The 21605-nt window shown below is 44.8% G+C and overlaps 1 protein-coding gene across 2 annotated transcripts in view; it reads right to left on the reverse strand.

The window, feature by feature from the left end:
- The window catches only part of LOC146172109 (uncharacterized), a 224921-nt gene that overhangs the window by 201128 nt on the left and 2188 nt on the right, over nucleotides 1–21605 (reverse strand). For both annotated transcript variants that reach the window (XR_014702432.1, XM_084585729.1), the window contains exon 2: nucleotides 17112–17348. Coding sequence is in view for 1 of the 2 variants with exons in the window: in XM_084585729.1 (XP_084441855.1) it covers nucleotides 17112–17348 (237 nt within the window). In the remaining variant the exon portion in view is untranslated. The remainder of the gene's footprint in view (nucleotides 1–17111; nucleotides 17349–21605) is intronic.

Below are 21605 nucleotides of genomic sequence, written 5' to 3' on the forward strand. Positions count from 1 at the left end.
ATCTTGTATGGAACTCAAAATGGTGCATTGCAGATAATGACTGCATGTGTTGTGCGCATGTTAATTGGGCTAAATGATCGCTGTTAACTGGGGCACTGATGTTGGTTAGAAGTTACCGAAACGGTTTCTTGCACGGAAGCCCTCCAATGAATGCAGTAATTCATCCTAAATTACATTGTGCCTTGCTCAGAACAGCTGTTACAGTCCATGAGATGGTAATGGTGTTGGTGACAAGACTGATCAGCCTGCTCAAGAAAACGGTGTGACACCAATGACAACAGTGACTCATTCTATTTTAGTGCTTTTAGGCATTGTACATTCCCCATTGTTCTGAACCCCAAGGCATGCTGATAAGCTTGTTGCATAGGGCACTCAGCTACTATAGGGCAGCGAATCTGGGTTTGATCCTGGCCAAATGCAGTGCGAACCTGTATGTATGATATCAGTCCACATGAAAGAACCTCAGTTGGTTGAAATTATTCGGAGCCCTTCACTGCGGCGTGTCCCTCATAGCTGGGTCGCTAAGGGCAATAACTAAGCCCCATAATCGGGCCAACTCGTTGCCAGCTTTATGGGTATCTCACCGGAAGGTCTACTGTGGACACCTTCAGTAGGGACATTACTAGTACTATACTATACTATACCCAGTACTATACTAGTACTATACACATACAGCAGAGCCTAACTTATAAATTTTGAAGAAAATACTCATGAAAGGCCCCTATCAGAAAACAAATGAGTAAAGCTTATGTACTGTGCAAATCCTACTATACATCATCATTTTGCTAGCATGTTAGCACTCATGGGACAAGAATGCGCAGCTGGTAGTTCCAAGTTGTCGAATATTATATAACGTTGGTATTGTTGCTGTAAAATTTTATCAGGCAGGAAGGCAAGTGCAGCTATCATTGTGCCTCATCACATTTCTATATCAGGTGCTTTTTTGTTACATGGTGTACAGCTCCAGCAGTGCAGGCCAGAGCAGGTGGAAACACACTGATCGAGTGTTTTATTCAGTCAGGTTTCACCGAAGGGGACATTTTGGAATAGGGTGCAAGTTAAAGAATTTGTGGGCCCTGCTCTGCCACACTATCAATGTGTGTGGCTGCTCAAGTTAGTGATAAAGCATACTGAACCAAGAGTGCAGGACAAATCGCAAAGGTAGGAAGACTGCTATCAACAAAGTGCATATGTTTCTTGAGCATGATTAAATGCACGTGAAATGAGCAAACACAAAAATAAAACAAAATCAAGACCAAGAGTGCAACAGAGACCTGTCTTTTATGTATCAAGCTGGGCAATATTCTGGTAAAAGAAAGGAATTGAAGGTTTGGTAATGCAAGATGCCCTTTGCATTGCCCTCAACAGCGACCTGTTTCAACAATGTGATGTACGCTGAGGTACTACTTCAATTCATGGACATGAAAAATTTCCTGGGTATGCATTATTACATATGAAGACTGAGGTGGTTTCATGCGTTAACAAATGTTTGGTTTCTTTGTTATGCCATGAGATTGATTATCTTTATTCATGATTGGCAAGTGTCTGTTTTACTCTCAGTAGTCATCAGTTTTTTTTTTTGTGAATTTCCTCTTTGATATGCATTTAATGTGCTCACATGGTAAATGGCTTTGGTTAGTATCATTTGGCACCAGGTGCATTGCCTAAGATGCTTTGGCTAAGCGAGTGACTTTGTTTAGCCTTCCTTACTTGCCTAACCTCAGAACTGTTGACATGTCAGGATTGGCTGCGTGTTATTCTCTCGACTTGTTTTATTTTCGTCTGTGTTGTGTGCCCATTGCAACGGTAGTCTTTAGCATGAGCAGGATTTCCGATGCAGTATTGCTGATGTTCACAGTGCTTAGCCAGAATTTAAAGCATACAGTAAAGTGAAGGAAGAAAGCTGTCCATCAGCAGTGCGGTAGATGCATCTCATGTCCTTATCGACAATCTGATACTCTTCATCAAGGGCTTGCAAAAAAGTCTGATGGAAGTCTTGAAAGCTGCATTATTATAGTAAAGTGGTGTGAAATTGTAAAAGGCTTAAATGTAAAAAAAGGCTCACTGGCCCTTTATGATGGGATGCCCTGGCATATCCAGTTTTGCATATCTTCTGTTGGTGTGCAGTACTAGACTTCATTTCATTAAATACCCTAAAAGAGATAGTAAAATTATGGGACATTAAACAATACAAACCCAATAGTAAAATTAAAAAATACATACCCATAGTTTCAGGAAAGCTTTTACGTCTGCGACGAAGTGATGTGAGCAAGTGATTAGAGCAACATTGTCTGGGACGCCGTTCCAGTCTGCATACAGGTATCGCACAATGTTGGTGAGGAGCATGTCTGGAACCTTACTTTCCTAAGGTTGTTTGGCTTTTGCTGTTTGCTTATAATATAAACAAGATGGAGATAGCACCCAAATATATCTAGACTTCCAGATTTGTTATAAGGTGGAAGGTGGAACAAGTCCTCCTGACTTGTTCCTGTTGGCTGAAGAAATCTAGTCTTAGGGCACTTGCCTTCCAGTGCCAGCTCATGGCAAGTGCTAACACTGAGCTGTTAAGGCAAAAGCTGCCAAAGGCTCAACAGCTTGATACTTGCAGAATACACCTCAGTAGCCTGCCCAGTAGCTGCGTGCTTAGAGCTCAGCTGGTACCAGGTAGCTTACATTACTGGTGGATTTGGGCATATGGTATGCTGTAACTTCATTCTGAAGCATGCTTTATTTTGAGATTTCAGGCACGCAATGAAGCAGATGCTCGAGACCTTACTTTATGGGATAATTCTCTATGGCTACATATGTCTCGATCAGCAGTTGATCTTGAAAATACGTGCTACTAGTTATGTGTCACAAATTCAACCAGTTGTACGCGTATGAAACATTAGGCTTATATCTTTCAATGTTCTGACTGTTGCCTTGCAATAATTGATGATGAATCCTGTATGGTACATACCATGGAGTCATTATCAATTATTACATTATTAGTACGTATCTGTACTAATAATGTTTTGAATGACGGCGCCTCAACCTTGCGAACATAGCCTGAATTGGTGTATCTCTAGGAATCTCTTGTTGTATCTCTAGCTCTAAGAAGGGCTAGAGCACAGGACCTCCTTTACTTGTTCTATTTGCTCTATTTCCTTTGCATACAGTATATGCACATTACGTAAATGGCATATTTGTGAGGGCATTATGATAATCATGGATAATTAGACAACTTATCTGATTATCCACACCTGAGAATGGACTTTTTTTCCAACAAATTTAAATCCTTAGAATCACAAACCACTGGTTAAAAATACACTATTTTTGCTAAGCGTCTTTCACAGGTGTCACACATCTCACACATGTATTGCAGTTTGACTGCTTGCTCATCATTCAACCAAAAACAGTGGAATAAGTCTTGCATATAAGTTATGATTTCGCCGCACACATACCGAATATTGTTTCAGTAAATTTGAGAGCATGCCATTTCCTTTGTCATTTTGTGAACTGCAAATTTCTTGTCTCTGTTCGCTGTGGCAGCTTCTGGCCGTGAATCTACGCGGTGAATCTAGATGAGGGTGTATTATCGGCTTCATGGTAGCAAGGCTCTTCCATGTGGTGTATTATAGCTGAAATTGGCAAAAAGATAACACATAGCTCGTGGCAAGAATTTTCGTCATGAGCGCACGGAGGCTCGGCAGCAGAAGCAGGCGGATAGATAGATGGGTTATAGGAGCGTCCCCTTTGAAACTGGGTGGTAGCAGTAGCTATCATGCTCATTTTTCTCCCTATATCTTAATTATTGATTTAGATTGGTTAACTAAACCGTCATTCTATTTATTAAATTTTTGTTTCTACACTACTAATATTATGTCACTTCTCTGCTTTTAAGCCACCAATCTTCCAGATTCACCCGGCCACTGGTATCTCTAAACCCCAGAGCTTCAGGAACAGTAATTGCGCATGCATCAACTTCCGGATGGATATCATTACATTCGAGTATAATATGGTCAATTGTTTCACTGGAGTTACCACATACAGCACATGCGTCATCTTCATTGTTAAATTTCTTTTTGTAGCTGCGTGTTCTAAGGCACCCAGATCTAGCTTTAAAAAGTAGGCACTGCCTCTTGAGTTATCAAAGAAAGCTTCCTTCCTGACCTGCATTTTCCACTGTCCGTATAATTCCACGCTGTTTCTTTTCCATCGAATTTATCTAATTTTTACCTTCTTTGTTTTTCACCTGTTGCTTAATGCTCTTTATTTCTCAGTCCTTGCGACTAGCATACTTACTAGTTATAATGTGAAAGCACCTAATGAAGCACTCAACATTTACACTGTTCCAGTATTAATGTTTTGAATGTGTGGCTTCATGCTTTCTTTTTTTTTTATCTTTCTGCAGGTCATTCCCTCAGACATGTGTCAGCAGATGGTCATCTTGGTTTCCCGTGCCTGTTTGAGAGTACCGGTTGGGTTCAGTGACTGTGGAGTCCCTTTCCACAGGCAATTGTAGCGAGCCCAAGTGCAGTAAATAACATATTTTAATGCAGTAGCATCGAAGGCCCTGTTATACAGAAAATCTGGTATTGGCATTGTTAGTTAAAAATCACGGGCATGGCTCTGGCTGGTGGACAACTGTCCTGTGGACAACTGCCCAGCCCACACTGATATTCAGAAAAGCAAGTAAAGGGCAATCTGATTTAGTGTTGTTTCAAGCACGCTAGGACGTGTTTGTATGGCTAAAAATGGATTCAGTCTTGTGCTGATGGTCGACAGGAAAAGAGCGATAGTTGGGTGCAGTTATAAGATTTATGTGCTGTGACTGGGGATAATAAAGTGTATGAAAAAGTTAGCTGTGGTTTAGCTTGTGGTTAAACCTGGAGTTACATGGGAGTAATCTGCATGGCAACGCTTAGGGTTGGCTAGAAAGTAAAGACATTGCTTTTGCACTAAACAGTTTACTCTATGGTTTAAGCTTTATGCTATAAAGGAATCACTTCACATATGAGCACCCCTTTTGTCTCGTCGTTGACCATTCTCATTCGTGCGTAGAAGACTTCTAGTAGTATGACATCATCTCTGCATCGAACTCTGGGGCACACCACTGTCACAAAGTTCGAATCAACCTTTTGCCCTAGCAACTCGTTGTTGTTCGACTCTACCAACTACTAAGTTATGTGTCTCTTCTTCTCTGCTTCTGGCTCTTTTTCATCTTTTCTAATTCTTCCTTCCTTCTTCTTCTTTTTTTTTCTTATTTCTTTGGACAGGCACGGCAAAATGGTGAGACTGTGGCCAATGTAGCTCTCACTACAAAAAGCTTAAGCACAAAAATTTCTACGCTGTGTTAGAGAAGGTAAGAAAGATTAGATTTCATTGCTGTTATACTTGCTATAGAGTTATAATTAGAGCTGCGTTATCCTGAACAAGCTCCAATACAATGCAAAGGGTGGCATGATGAGGGTTCCAAATAGGGGCAGCATTGGAATTTGGGAAGAACAAGTTTTATAGGGAATTAAGTTTAAAAGGGCTGGGACATTGCTGAAGTTTCGGAGTAAATAACCTAACTTCTGGTTAGTGCTGCTAATAATTAGTTCGATGTGCGGCTTACAGGTTAGTGACGGGGATATAACTGCACCCAAAAACCAGTAGGATGTTAGGGATTGAATCGGAATACGGTTCAGAGTATAGGAAGAAGTAGTACATTTTTGTCTGTAAACTCATTAAAGTGCACTTAACAGGGTTTAATTGCATTTGCCACTTATTGCACCAAAGAGTGACATTATACAGGTCAGCCTGAAGGCAGTGTTGGTCTTCTTCAGTATTATATCATGATATAAACCTGCGCTGCCCTGCCACGCCCTACCCTGCCCTCTACCTACCTATCAACCAGTCTCTGTCTATCTGTATATATATATATATATATATATATATATTGTGAGCCTTCCGGGGATGTTCTTTAATTTGTACATGCCATGATCTTCCTCTTTCATTTGTACATACCATCATTATCGTCCCGTGGCGCCGGCTCCGGCACATGCCTGGGTTTTGTCATCGGATTAAAACGCTAGACAAGGCATCGCTGGCTTTGCCGTCACGACCTTGCCGTCTCAACCTAGCCTTTTTTCACAAGTGGTGGAGGTCAAATTCGATCCCCCTTGGGCCCGAGGCAGGGCCCGAGCCTTGGGCCCTGCCTCTCGCTGGAGCTACGTTCTGGTCGCCGTTTGGGAACTGCCACCATAATCATGTCCACCGAGAGCAAACCCCGACCCGGCCGGACCCTCTACCTCGGCTGCACCGATGCCTCCGACTCTGCCCACACGTCAACGTGACCCGCCGCTGTTCGCTGGCAGTCGCGACGAAGACGTCGATGACTGGCTCGACACATATGAACGCTGCAGTGCCTATAACCGGTGGGACGATGCTTTGAAATTCCTCAACGTTTCATTCTATCTCATTGAGGTCGCCAGAAACTGGTTCATTAATTGCGAACCCCACACTACCAACTGGACCACTTTCGAACAGCAGTTCCAACAATACTTCGCCGACCTGGCAGTTCGGACTGAGATCGCGAGAAACAAGCTCGCTTCCCGCCTTCAAGGTCCCGATGAATCATATGCGTCTTACATAGAGGCTGTTCTTGCACTTTGTCAGCGCATTAGTCCCACCACGACAGAACCTGAACATGTGCACCACGTCTTAAAAGGGATCAATTCTATGGCTTATCATACCTTAGTTGCCCAGAATCCTTCAAGTGTTGATTCAATTATAACGACCTGTCAATGCCTCGACCAGCTGCACTCCTCTCAATTACAGCCCGGCTTCGCAACTGGTCCGACCTCTGCTGACCTTGATCTGCGGGCAATGATTCGAGCAATCATCCGCGAGGAGCTCCAAGCCCTCAATCCTTTCTGTCGACATGGGTGTAATCATTCTTCCGCACCTTCTAATGACGCCGTTCTCCGCAACATCATTAAAGAAGAGTTATCAACTATCAGCCACCCTATGACATCCAACCCTTCTGCAAACCGCCCAGCGCCGACCCACGCGCACGTCGCTGCATCCCCCCTTTCTTTGGTTCCCCCGCCCCAACCGGCACCAACTTACAATCACGTCAATGCAATGGCGATGGCTCAACCTACACCGCCCTATTACGCACCTTGGCGTCCCTCCCGACCAGTCTGCTATTACTGTGGTATTAGAGGACATATATCCCGCTTCTGTCGTCGCAGTCTTCAGAATGAGCGCCGTGGTTACGACACCTTCGAAACTGACATGCCTTCAACCTCATATTATCAATGCCGGACTATTCCAAGCCCACCTCGACAATCCTCCCCACCTCCAGTAACTTCCTCTGAGCCTCGTGGGAACCATGTATCCCGACGCCGGTCCACATCGCCATACCGCTGCTCAGTTTCCCCTCTCCGCCCTGCAACCGCTCTCCCTGTCCGCCATCCGGAAAACTATGTGTTGCAGTTTTCGGAGGTCAAACTGCACTCTACGAACTTATTAAAGTCCTCCTGATCGCCCGTATAATGTGATTGCTGTTATCGCTGAAGGTTTACCGGTTGAAGCTTTGATTGACACAGGGGCTGCAATTTCTGTCATTCATGCTGATTTGTGCTACCGTTTGCGAAAAGTGACAACACCATATGATGGGCCTTAACTCCGTGGAGCCAATGACGTCCCTTTGCACCCTTCAGCGAAGTGTACCGTACGAGTTGTTATCGACGGCATCCGCCATCATGTGCAGTTTGCTGTGCTCTCACCTTGTCCGCACCTGATGATTTTTGGATGGGATTTTTTGTCAACCGCTTCAGCGTTAATTTCTTGTGGTGACCGTGTTATCCATACGACAGACAGCGATTTTTCATCTGACTTTTCTGAACGACATCATCCCCTTGTTGCCGCCGCTGATACTGTTTAGCCTCCTCAGTGCGAAAAGCTCCTTACTGTTGTTTCTGACCACATCACTGACGGGGACGTACTCATAGCACCATCATATAGTCATCTTACACGCGGCATCGCCTTCCCGTCAAGTCTTGTCCGGTTCCACTACGGCTCAGCGACAGTAGTGGCCGCTAATACTTCACGTGAATCCCTCGTGCTCCCAAAAGGAACTTCTCTGCATTGCATGGTGGATGTTCAACCTTTTTCCCTGATGGTGCTAACCGCCCCTCCACCTCAACGTGTTTCGTCGGACGTCTCTCTTTCTGTTCTCGCAAAGACTATTAATCCTAAACTCACGCTGAACCAATGCCAAGAACTGCTGACATTGCTTCGACACCACCAAGCTATTTTTGATGCCACTTCCACACCACTGGGATGGACTAGTGTTGCGCACCATCACATCATTACTGAAAGTAACTCTATCGTTCGCCGACGGCCTTATCGGGTTTCCCTCTCTGAACGAAAAGTAATTGAAGAAAATGTAAATGACATGCTCCATCGCAATATAATTCGTCCCTCAACAAGCTCCTGGTGCTCCCCAGTAGTGCTAGTAAAAAAAAGGACGGCTCGGTATGCTTTTGTGTTGATTACTGCGCACTCAACAAAATTACCCGCAAAGATGTATATCTGATGCCGCGAATTGATGACGCCCTTGACTCTCTAAGGCTCCGAATATTTCTTGACCTTGGACCTCCGCTCAGGTTATTGGCAAATACCTATGCACGAGGACGACAAAGAAAAAACCGCTTTCGCAACACCCGATGGCCTTTACGAATTTAATGTTATGCCTTTCGGACTTTGTAACGCGCCAGCGACATTTGAAAGAATGATCGATACTGTGCTTCATGGCCTAAAATGGAGAACCTGTTTGTGTTACTTGGACGACATTATTATCTTTTCGGCAACCTTTAATGACCATCTCACGCGCCTGAATGAAGTCCTTACCTGTCTTGCTTCGGCAGGCCTTCAGCTCAACACCAAGAAGTGCCACTTTGCAGAGAAGGAAATTAGAATATTGGGACATCTGGTCAGCCATGACGGCATTCGCCCAGATCCTGAAAAAATCATCGCGGTCTTGAACTTTGCTCGTCCACAAAGGACTACAGATTTGCGCAGTTTCCTCGGCCTTGAGTCTTAATTCCGGCGTTTTATAAGGCATTTTGCAACTATTGCTGCACCACTTCATGAGCTACTTAAAGCATGCAGCCATTTCGTGTGAACTGAACAGTGCGAAACAGCTTTTAATGACCTAAAGCACGCCCTCACATCAGATCCTGTTCGTGGCCACTTCAGTGACAGCGCTCCAACTATCCTGCACACTGATGCCAGTGGTCACGGTCTTGGCGCTGTACTTCTGCAGCGTGATGCAACATCGCGTGAGAAAGTGATTGCCTTTGCCAGTCGGACTCTGACTCCAGCTGAGAAAAACTACACCATTATTGAGCAGGAGTGTCTTGCCGTCGTCTGGGCTGTCCAAAAATTTCGCCCTTACCTATACGGTCGGCACTTCACAGTTGTGACCGACCACCATGCTCTTTGCTGGTTGTCTTCACTCAAAAATTTGACAAGCCGAATTGGCCGCTGGATTTTATGCCTGCAAGAATACCATTTCGACGTCACTTATAAATCTGGTCGCCAACACCAAGACGCCGACGCTCTCTCTCGCTGTCCCCTTTCGGAATCAACTTGCTGTTTTTCTTCCCAATGCATTTCCACCTCTGACCAGAGCCGACCATCTCTTTTCCTGACGTATATCACAACCATTTGTTTTGACGACTCTGAGAACAAGCACGCTCTCCACTCACAGCAATTAGCCGATGCCTATTTTCGTCCTATCATCGACCGCCTTATCGGCACTTCCGACCCGCCCAATGCTAGGCTTCGCCGACAGCTTCGCAATTTCAAGCTCGAAGATGGCATCCTACTCCGCTATGTGTATTGCCCTGATGGAACTCGCTGGATCCCAGTCGTGCCGCATGTGCTTCGCCCACGTATACTGGCGGCTCTCCACGATGACGCTACTGCAGGTCACCTTGGTTTTGACAAAACCTACGACCGCGTGAGAAAATGATTCTTTTGGCCTGGCTTATCTTCCACCATTGCCAAATACGTCGCATCCGGCCCTCTGTGCCAACGTCGCAAACGGCTGACTTCTTCGCCCGCTGGCCTTCTACAACCTCTTCCTTGTCCCGCCCCGCCATTCGACATAGTCGGCATCAACTTATATGGTCCCCTACCTCTCTCCGATGGGGGTAACCATTGGATTATAACAGCTGTCGACCACCTCACACGCTACGCTGAGACAGCACCTGTACCGACTGGTTCCGCTGAAGAAGTAGCCAATTTATTTTTGCGATCAATTGTATTGCGTCATGGCGCTCCTCGGGTGCTCCTGAGTGACCGCGATACAGCCTTCTTATCGAAAGTCGTTGCCGAAGTTCTTCACGCATCATCCACCATTCATAAGACAATCTGAAGCTACCATCCCCAGACTAACGGTCTGACTGAGCGATTTCATCGCACCTTGTCAGACATGATATTCATGTACATCACACCAGATCATCAAAATTGGGACACTATTCTACCATTCGTCACATTCGCCTATAACACAGCAGTACAGCGGACTACCGGTTATTCTCCATTTTTCCTCGTTTATGGCCGTCCTCCCACTACAATTCTCGACACTTCCTTCTTCTCTATGCCCGACTACTCCACATCAGTACCTACCCATTTTTTATCTCGTGTGGCCAGATGCCGTCATCTTGCCTGCCTCAACACGGCAGCGTGCCAGGAATACCGCAAGACTCGCTATGATTGTACACATCGAGTGATCTCTTTTCGTCCTGGCGACGAAGTACTGCTCTATACACCATTGCACACCCCTTGCCTTAGTGACAAATTCCATCACCGCTACGTAGGTCCCTATGAGGTCATAAGCCAAACTTCCCCAGTGAAATACAAAGTGACGCCTGTTGATCCCCCAGCTGATCGACGCCAACGTGGAACTGAAATTGTTCATGTGTCTCGCTTGAAACCGTTTGTGCGCCGCGATACATCGCTTAGTTAGGAGTGGCCAGGCTGGCCGCTTCCGACCCCCCGGGCAGATTGTGTGAGCCTTCCGTGGATGTTCTTTAATTTGTACATGCCATGATCTTCCTCTTTCATTTGTACATACCATCATCATTGTCCCGTGGCGCCACCTCCGGCACGCGCCTGGGTTTTGTCATCGGATTAAAACGCTAGACAAGGCATCGCTGGCCTTGCCGTCACGACCTTGCTGTCTCAACCTAGCCTTCTTTCACAAGATATATATATATATATATATATATATTGCAAGGAAGATTATACAGCGCCGACACAAACAATGATGAAGACTGCTGGGTTCCTGGCCGATCAGCTGGCACACGCACTGGAAGCTCGGTCTGTCTTTTTCGGACGAGATTGTGCTTTGCTCTACGATCGTCTTGTGTCACCGGTCACCATCTCCTGTCCTCCGATCAACCCCTAATAAACCCCTCTGCATTTGATGGATGTGCCAGGGTACGACTCTTACACAATTATTGTGGAGCCCCACAGCCGTACGATACCTATGGCGACAAACGAGGTAGGCCAACAGCCAGTGGCAGCCCCTTCACAGTCCCTCTCATGCTCCGGTGCCATTCAGCAGAGAAACCCCGCAGTTTTCAGCGGGCAGGGTGAACAGGACATTGAAGATTGGTTGGCCTCGTACGAGCGGCTGAGTCGTCATAACAACTGGAATGACCGCATGAAGATCAACAACGTCATCTTCTACCTGAGTGACGTTGCTAACCTGTGGTATCGAAATCATGAGGCCGACGTGCCAACTTGGACTAACTTCAAGGCAAAGTTCACGGATGTTTTCGGTCGTCCCAAAGTGTGGAAACTACGAGCTGAAGAAGCCTTGCGCGTACAAGCTCAGCTTGAAGATGAAACCTTCGCAAGCTACACTGAAGACGTGGATTTATGCAAGCGTGTCGACCCGTCATGGATGAGGCTGCCAAGATAAAGAACATAATGAAGGGCATTGATGCCGATGCATTTCACATGCTGTGGGCAAAAGAGCCCCATCACGGTGGCCTGAGTATACAACCTTTGTCAAAGTTTCGACGAGTTTCTCAAGCAATGCCTCTGCACTTGTCGCCCTCCCGCACCTGCTGCATCCATCTCTTGCCTGGCTGTGAGCAGCGACCTTTTGGCTCCCATCAAAGATTTTGTTTGAGATGAGGTCACCCGACAGCTAGGGCTTTTGTCTGGCCCACGCCTGTCGTCTACAGCCCAGCTGCTTACCCCTACGATCCGACACACCATTACACAGGAGGTTGCCGGTCCACTTCCCAATTTTGGCCAGCCAGCAACTGTGACACCTATTTTCGACCCTGTTCCACTGCAGCCCGCACTTCGTGCTGCACCATTAAGGTACAGCCCCCCTGTTCTCATGCTGCCTCTACCTTTGCCAGTACAGATTCTTCCCACGTATGCAGAAGTTACCTCCCGCTCTCCACCGCCACAGTCCTTTGCATACGCGCGAACTATGGCACCACCGTCTGTCGCTCCATGGTTCTGACCAACGACTGGTCCTTACAATCCTTGGTGCACAAATGACAACCGGCCTATCCACTATGCCTGCGGTATTCCAGGCCACGTCGCCCACCTGTAACACCGTACCCTGCGTTCTGCCCCCACACGCACTATGGCTGAATGCAATTATCAGTACACCTTATGCCCACCTTCGGTGACATCTCTAGTGCAGCCGCACAACTCAACGCGCCGCTAGGACATTCCATTGCACCTCTCACCGTGCCCTTGCCGTCGGCCCTTGTCGCCAATGCGGCGTCGCAGCGTGACACAAGACTAGAAAAAATAGCACCCGCAGTTCCTAAGACACGAACTGTGCACATTTCGCCTACCACAAATCCTCGTCTGTCTGTACCGAACATTCTCGAAGTTTTAGTTGACAGTGTTCATGCACTTGCACTCGTCGATACAGGGGTCACTCTTTCCGCCATATATATATATATATATATATATGACAACATGAATCTGATGAGGGTACCCCAATACAAGTATCTTGGTGTCCTATTGCAACTGATATGCACTGGAAAGAACAAATTAATATTTGCTCCAAATTAGCCAATGGTTGTCATGTTTTAGTAAGAGCCAGGGACTGCTTTGGTCTTCAAATTTTACGCATCCTGTATTTCACCTTTGTGCACAGTCAGTTGTCCTATTGTCTGGAAACATGGGGTGGTACATATAAAACATACCTAGATCCTGTTTCGCACCTTCAAAAACGAGCCATTCGTATAATAACTTATTCAAATAGTACATACCCCAGTAAGCCACTCTTTCAGCAGCTTCGCATCCTACTGCTATCAATGGCATATAAACTGAAGATAGCTGAAATAGCAAACATTGTAATAAAATCTAACCCCTGCCCCTTAGTTTATTTAGATTACCAAAGAAACAAACAAGATCTGCAAATAACAACCTAACAAATAACAACCAGCTTGTTATAATATGTACGGCCGGAGACTCCTACAATATTGTGGAGCCCATGTGTGGAATGAAGTCCCAAATGAAGTTATAACTTTCCGGCATCTTTAAAACACTAATTTCCACGGGAATCTCGGAATGAATTAATTCTGTGTGCCAATTTTAAAGTTTTTCATTACGAAGTCTGGAGTAACATAGTACTTGTTTTGTATTTGCACCCATAACTAGCCGTAAAGGCTATGGGTCCATTCAACCAACTGTTCGTGTAGTTTCTCTGAAAAATATTAAAGAAAAAAACAAATAAAAAAAATTATAATTTCACTACATCAATTGAAACGTTAGCTGCAGCCAAAACAATGTGCAGCCACGTTATGTGCTTGTCTTGGTAGCATCAATGCGTGGTAGGCATGCTTGCTATACATGTTATCAGTGCCACTCAGAGCACGAGGATCAACAAGGCGATGATATTGTAAGATTTAGTGTATTACTGGCTTTATTCTGCCTCACACAGTTTAACAATCATTGTTAAATGAAATAGTAACAAATGAGTAAGACAAATGTTTGAACGTTTGCTGTAGTGTGATAGCAAAGCCTTTCTTACAGGCATGTTGAATTTTGAAGATTCTCCGAATTCCCTTTCCTTACCTGGGCCTATAAGAAATTGCCAACACCGCAAAGCTGGCTTTTGCCTTGCTGGCATTCCTAAGTGCAGGCATCAGATCACTTCACACTGCTAAACGTAGGGGCTGCCATTTGTTTTTATTTTTGTTTTCAGATTTTCACCCTGTCCGAGTGCTTTGAAAGTGCCTGGCAGGATAGCCACGTGTCTTTCTCTAACCTTGCTCCATTTGTAGCAGAGCTGTTATCCTCTCCATGGGTGCAAACCACATGCCTATCCATGTGCTGCAGGCAATGCATGCTGTGGAAATATCTGGCCACCTTTGCTCCACAATGATGAGCATTAACTGATGCAACACTGTGCCGGTTCAAAATGTGCCGCCAGAGCTTTCTTAAGGCACAAAACAGAGGCAGCATTTTGTACACAGTCGGTCATCGGTAGCGTGTTGCATGCGAGATACGTGCAAGTCAAGAACATGGTCAGAGCTTGGCCGTTACTTAGGGTCACCGCAGTTTCCTATCAATGAGAAAGTTCAGTCTTTACGGATATACATGCAAAGCAGTTCACCATATGTGGCTTCTCTCACACTTTTTTTACATTCAGTTCTATGGGAAACCAACCAAGTGGTATCACACTGCTCATATTACAGTAAAACCTTGTTAATCCGTAGTTGGCCGGAACTCAGAAAAAGTGTGTACTAAACGGTGCTATGGCTTAACAGGAGTAGCGTCAAATTATCCACTTACCAGCCAAAAAACAAGTGGAAACAGGCAGTAGGTTTAAAAAAAAATGCAGCTTTTATTTTGCACTGCAAAAGTTGGTAATCTTAGTCTGATGCTGCGGTGCTCCAGCAGCGACAACAGCAGTTATACATTCAACCTTCCATTGCAATCACACGACGATTACTGCCGAGCAATCCAAAGGTTCAAACATGGATAATGCTATGGCTAGGACAGGCAGGCACACAAGCTGCGCGAACAACCGAAGTGCGGAGCGCATCAAGCGAGCACCACCTGCTAACGCGGCCGTTGCCTTACTGCGTATTATGCAGGAGTAACCTGTATGTTTCAGGTTAAAGAACACACCACACCTTTCAGCACAGTTTCAGTGTCGCATTATAAGCATGAAGTCCCTACATCACAACCAGAAAATCACAGGTGATTATTGGGCTGTGGATCTGCTGGCAGTGCTTTTCCTATAAGCATCAGGCAGACTACTATTATGAACCTTCAGCGGATACTGGAAAATCGTGATCAATTTCGCTTAATGTAATGAGAAGAGGAAATAACTGCATGAGTGTGAATGAAAGTGTCCCAGGAGCAACCCTATCGCATGGCGCCGGCGCGATCTCCTGACACCTCGATCAGCGATGGCGCCCCTGGCAGCCGCTCTTGTCTTGGGCGGCAGTTTCATGACCGTTAGAGTATTGAAGGACTCTGCCGTGGCACACTACTGCGTGTGGCCAGTGCATACGTGCTCACTTGTCCCGATGCAACAGGTCTATATACTGACTTCCAGCATGTGCGCCATCTATGGAGTCAAGGGGATCTGGGTATGAGCAGTGGAACGTGCGGTGGCAGATGATAACTGATTGCTGTACATTTAAACTTTCTGTGATGAAGGTTGACGGTGGACATAATGAAGATGCCATCCATTAACACAAGATTGTGGGCCCTCCTGTAACAGGGTTACTGACACTGCTTTCACTTCTTTGGTCCAAAAGGGAGATAAGATTGGCAGGACCCTCTTTAACAACATGGGCTGGAAGGTCACATTGCTTATTTATGCGACATTGATGTTCGTGTAAGTGAGAAGGGGAGATAGCAGGTGGATACTGATTCATCCCAACGGAGTAAAGTGACGCCTAACATGGAAAAATGAGGGAACGTGTGCAACGAAGCTGAATGCGTGTGACACATGGACGCATGTTCGTGCATCAGGCATCGCTCGGACAAATACCAGGGGTTATACCCTCGAGAAACATGCAAGTTATTATGGGCAGTGCACTCTACATCTCAAAAAAAATTTACACTGCACAGTGCTAAATGAGAGAGCAGAGTGCCCTTGCAGATAAGAAATTGGCAACTATATAAAATATTTAAAAAGAAATATGTGCACTTCCAGGTCTAAAGTTCAGAATACTGCTTTCTAATATAGCAGAACACAAAAAAATGACTAAAGTTTGATATCGTCCCATTAATCGGAGACTGCATATCAATAAACATCAGATACAACTGAAAATGGCTTCGGCACAGTGCCAGAACAAAGCCAAATTGGAAAGTTGCATACATATTTACATCATGTTTTTGTTATGTGATGTCTTGCTTGTAGCTATCTTAAAACAATTACTCAAATAAAGATACCTACAAAACACGTATGTCAACCTGTATGCATATCATTTACACAATATATTCTGTGACGAAGAAATCGCTGCCCGCAAAGCTACAGACGGCTCTCGAAGTTTATTCTGCGAACGTACTCTCACTCGAGTGCACTTATGTTATATTGTTTAACAAAGTAAGAGTGCACTTTTCGTGAGAGACACTCCCCACAAGTGCACTTTAGTTTACGGACTTAAATGGGCTATTACTAAACATGACTGGAACCAGCATTTCGAAAAGCATCAGCTCTCAGTGAAACTAAAATCCCCACAACCATAAATATGTAGCCTATTCTGAATTTCAAAATGCCACACGCAATACTTCTATGTGCTCCTCTGATCACTTTTTCAGTTGCACGATATTCATTTTTGAATTTTTAAACATTATTTTTTTTCCTATATTCAGCTTCAAACCTTTGTAATCCACTTCCTTTTTTCATATTTTACACCTTGGTACTACCCAAGCTGTGTTTGATTAGCCACTTTTCTCCTTTTCACTCTTCTTGTGCGAGTACTTACAACGTATTCTCTTCACATTCACCTTTCATACTTTTCTTTTGCATACCCCTCCCAAAATATCTCACGTGCATCAGGTTAGCAGTTAAGGTAAAAATGAAGTAACTAAGCCACGTGCAGACCAGTTCAAAATTAAACCCCTACCTGGTGGTATTGCAAGACCAGTTGAACCACATCGTAGCTGGCCACTCAATTATGCAGTCCATCTGGTATATGGGCTCTTCGTAAAGGTTCTTCACCACCTTCCTGTACACATCACTGAGCACAAATGTTGCTTTTTCATCACACAGGGGTACCTGTTGTGCCGTAAGATACCAGTCATGACTCTCCTCCTCATCCGAGATGAGCAACGACAGCTGGAGCTCCAGCTGCGATGGTGTTCTGCACAAGCAACAAGAAATCACAGCACAAAATTGAGTGAGGAGCAATGTCAAACCGGTCAGCCAAACTGTCAGCCTTTCTAGGGACACCAAAGAAAGACTGAAGCTGCAGCTGACAAACAGATTGGTGTCATAGAAAGCAGTGATGAGTTAAGCTAGGTAATGTGAAAAAAGAGAGACAGTGGCATCACCTGCCAAAACAACTTTTTACAAGAAACTAAGATCACATTACTGCAGTTTTTTTCATTCCAGATCTCTGATGCAAGGTCACTGCATCATTTCCAAATGATAGGGATCACAAGCTTGGATCCCGTGGCAGAAAAGAAAAAAAAGTGTTCAAATTTTAAGCATAATTTAAGAAGGAAAGAAGCCAACAGTCGGCGAGGCCAAGGAAAGCATTGGGAATTGTACTTTGTCTTTCTATTTTTTAATTTTTACTTGGGTAATCACACAAATAACGCATCCTCCGAATAACGCGTCCGGTGCTCGGACGCGATATTCGGAGGTCGAGGGTTCGGTTCTCACCTTCGGCACATTGTTTTTTCTTCTACTGTCAGTTTATTTATCTTTCCCCTAAACAGATTCCATTACTAATTTCTGTGATTACCCAAGTAAAAATTAAAAAATAGAAAGACATAAAGTACAATCCCCAATGCTTTCCTTGGCCTCGCCGACTGTTGGCTTCTTTCCTTCATGTATTATAACGAGCACCCTCATTTCCCCTTCATTTATGTGCTTGTAGCTTACGGGGGTCTCTGTTCTAGCAGTCTTGAAGCCATTGGTAGCATAAGAGCGTTCTAGCACAACTTTCGCCCTCGCTCTTGATCACGTTCTACGTGACACTGGCGGTAACACAGGACGTTCCACGTCCGCCGCTATGGTTGAGGGTGGCGCTGGTGAACACTCTCCAGGTTCGTACATAGACAACATTAATAATCAAGAAAGTAGCAGGGGGGACAGCGGCCAATGTAGCTCACTTGGAAGAGCACCGGACGCGATATTCGGAGGTTGTGGGTTCGGTTCCCACCATCGGCACGTTTTTTCTTCTACTTTCAGTTTAATTATCTTTCCCCTAAACAGATTCCATTACTAATTTCTTTGATTACCCAAGCATAATTTAAGTTACACAAAACTCTATAACATCAATTTCTTTTTTTTTTATTTTGCCATGAGTACAAAACAAATTTGGCGAGCTGCCCTGAATGCCAAAATAATAACTGTCAAGAAAACAACCTGACCATAGCTAATACTCATTTTCAACAGCACAAGAGGCACCTGTACACATGGACTTCACCAGACGGTCTGATCAGGAATCAGACTGATTATATTCTTTGCAGGCAGAGATGGAGAAGTGCTACACAAGCAGTAAAAACAAGGCCAGGGGCCGATTGTGGCACTGATCATCAGCTTCTTGTTGCCAAATTTAAGCTTCGATTGAGGAAAACACAGAAAACTAGGCCTTTCAGGTATGATCTGGATCAAATTTCATCAGAATATGCTGTGGAAGTGAGGAATCGATTTCAAGAATTAGATCTAGAAGACAGAGAGCCTGAAGAGATGTGGACTGATGTTTGTGATATAATACAAGAAGTTGCTACTAAGGTAGTTCCAAAGCAAACGAAATGCAAGAAAGCAAACTGGCTATCTGAAGAGGCTTAGCAAATAGCTGAGGAAAGGAGGATGGTAAAAGTTATGGAGCAAAGAGAAAGATACAAGGTTCTCAATGCAGATTTTCAGAAAATAGCAAGAAGAGATAAGAATGCCTTCTTGAACATACAGTGCCAAGCAGTTGAGAACAACAACCAATTGAGGAACACAAGAGCTCTGTATAAGACAATCAAAGATATCAAAGGAAGCTTCTGCGCTAAGCTGGGCGTGATAATCGAAAAACAAGGCAGGGACCTCACTGAAGCCTCAGAGATAAAGAAAAGGTGGCAGGAATACACAGAAGAACTGTACAAGAAGGACCCGGACGTGCAAACACAACATAAGACGGTTGTGATTACTGATCTCGAGCTGGGCATCCTGAAGAGTGAAGTTTAATGGGCCTTAGCCAGCCTTGCTAAGAATAAAGCTAGCAGAATTGACGGCATTCCAGCTGAGTTGCTTCAAAACCTCAACCATGACGACGCTGTTAACATTCTGTATACATTATGTCAACAAATTTGGAGAACCCTGCAGTGGCCACATAATTGGAGGTCAGTTTACATCCCCATTCCAAAGAAAGGCAGTGCCAATGATTGTTCCAACTACTGCACGATCGCGCTTATTTCGCATGCTAGCAAGGTGATGTTGAAAATCCTCCAAGGTAGGCTGCAGCAGTATGTGGATCGCAAGCTTCCGGACATGCAAGCTGAGTTTCGCAAGGGCAGAGGAACTAGAAACCACATTGCCAACCTTAGCTGGATCATGGATAAAGCAAGAGAGTTCCAGAAACCCATCTACTTCTGCTTTATTGATTATGCGAAATCGTTTGACTGCGTAGATCACAGCAGATTGTGGCAAGCTCTCCAAGAGATGGGAGTTCCAATTCACCTCATCTGTCTCCTCAGGAACCTATATGAAGGGCAAGGGGCCACAGTTAGAACTGGGCATGGTCTTACTGATTGGTTTCCGATTGAGAAAGGAGTGAGAGAAGGCTGCATACTGTCGCCCTGCCTATTTAACCTATATGCCGAGTGCATCATGAGGAAGGCCAGTCTGGACGAGTCTTCAGCTGGAATGAAGATTGCTGGGTAACGTATCAACAACCTTAGATATGCGGATGATACCACTTCAATGGCAGAAAGTGAAGTGGAACTCAAGAGACTTCTGATGCGCGTACAAGAATACAGTGAGAAGTTTGGGCTTAAACTGCACATTAAAAAGACAAAGATTATGGCGTCTTGCTCTATCAAGTAATGGAGCATCAAGGGAGAAGAAGTGGAAGCTGCGATAGATTTTCTCTTGGGCTCCAAGATTACCCTGGAAGGAGACTGGAGCCATGAAATTAGGAGACGCCTGCTTCTGGGAAAGAGAGCCATGGCTAGCCTTGACCACCCAATAATGAGCGTAGACATTACACTGCCAACCAAGATCCGTATAACTCATGCTATGGTCTTTCCAGTTGTGATGTATGGATGCGAGAGTTGAACTGTGAAGAAGGTTGACCGCCGAAGAATTGACGCGTTTGAATTGTGGTGCTGGCAGAGACTCTTGCGAGTTCTTTGGACGGCCAGAAGATCAAATCAGTTGATATCGTCGACCATAAACCCTGACTGCTCATTGGAGCGTCAAATTCTAATGTTAAAGCTCAGCTACTTTGGTCATCTGATGAGAAGAGAGGAATCGCTGGAGAAAGATTTGATTTTGGGAAAGGTTGAGGGTCACCAGAAAAGGGGTAGGCAGCAAACAGGATGGTTATATGGCATCTTCGAGGCGTTGCAGATGAAGTTATGTCATGTTAGGAAGATAGAGAGAGACCGGAAAGCGTGGCGTGATATGGTCCATAGGGTCACTAAGAGTCGGACAAGACAGAATGACTGAACTGCACTGATAACAAGAGCCTTGATGCTGTGCAAAAGCAGAAAGCTCTTTAAAAAAATAACAGCGCGAACAATGGGGATGAAGGCTAGAGAAACACAGGACAAGCATCCCCGTTGTTCGCTCTATTACTTATTTTTAAATATATCACTAACTCGCCCGCCTAGCTATTGTGCAGAATGATCACCACAAGCATGAGCAGCAGAAATATTCTTTTTAAAAGTGTCCTTATCTCCGTTCTCAGCCATGTCTGGACACTGCAAACTAATATGCATTTAACATGGTCACAGATATTAAATATATTTGCCAGTGCTTGGCAGAACAATGGCAGTGAAAGCTGGATCAGTTTGGAAATTGAGCACCGGTACAAGAGCTGTTATAATGCGTGCATCATTGTAACAGTACCACATGGCATGCAACTGAATAGCTCGTGTACTGTACATAGTGGATTACAAGTAAGCCTATATACAGTATATGAAAAGCCCTAAGAACATGACAGCTCACACAAAGTCAGGCCAAACTCTCCTCCTCTCTTATTTACTGTTAGCATGCCTTGAACAATGTCATCATCCTCATCATCAGTCGGAATATACCAAGTGCAGGGACACTTGGTATATACCACAGCAGCGGACATGGAATGTTATGCGTTAGCATGATTGTCACATAGAAGGTCAACTAGCGGGAATGGGAGCTTGTAATAACTGTCTTGTACAACCTATGATAATGTCCTCATTAA

This window comes from Amblyomma maculatum, unplaced genomic scaffold (assembly GCF_055883805.1).
Source record: "Amblyomma maculatum isolate TAMU_Amacu unplaced genomic scaffold, ASM5588380v1 scaffold_13, whole genome shotgun sequence".
Taxonomy (NCBI): domain Eukaryota; kingdom Metazoa; phylum Arthropoda; class Arachnida; order Ixodida; family Ixodidae; genus Amblyomma; species Amblyomma maculatum.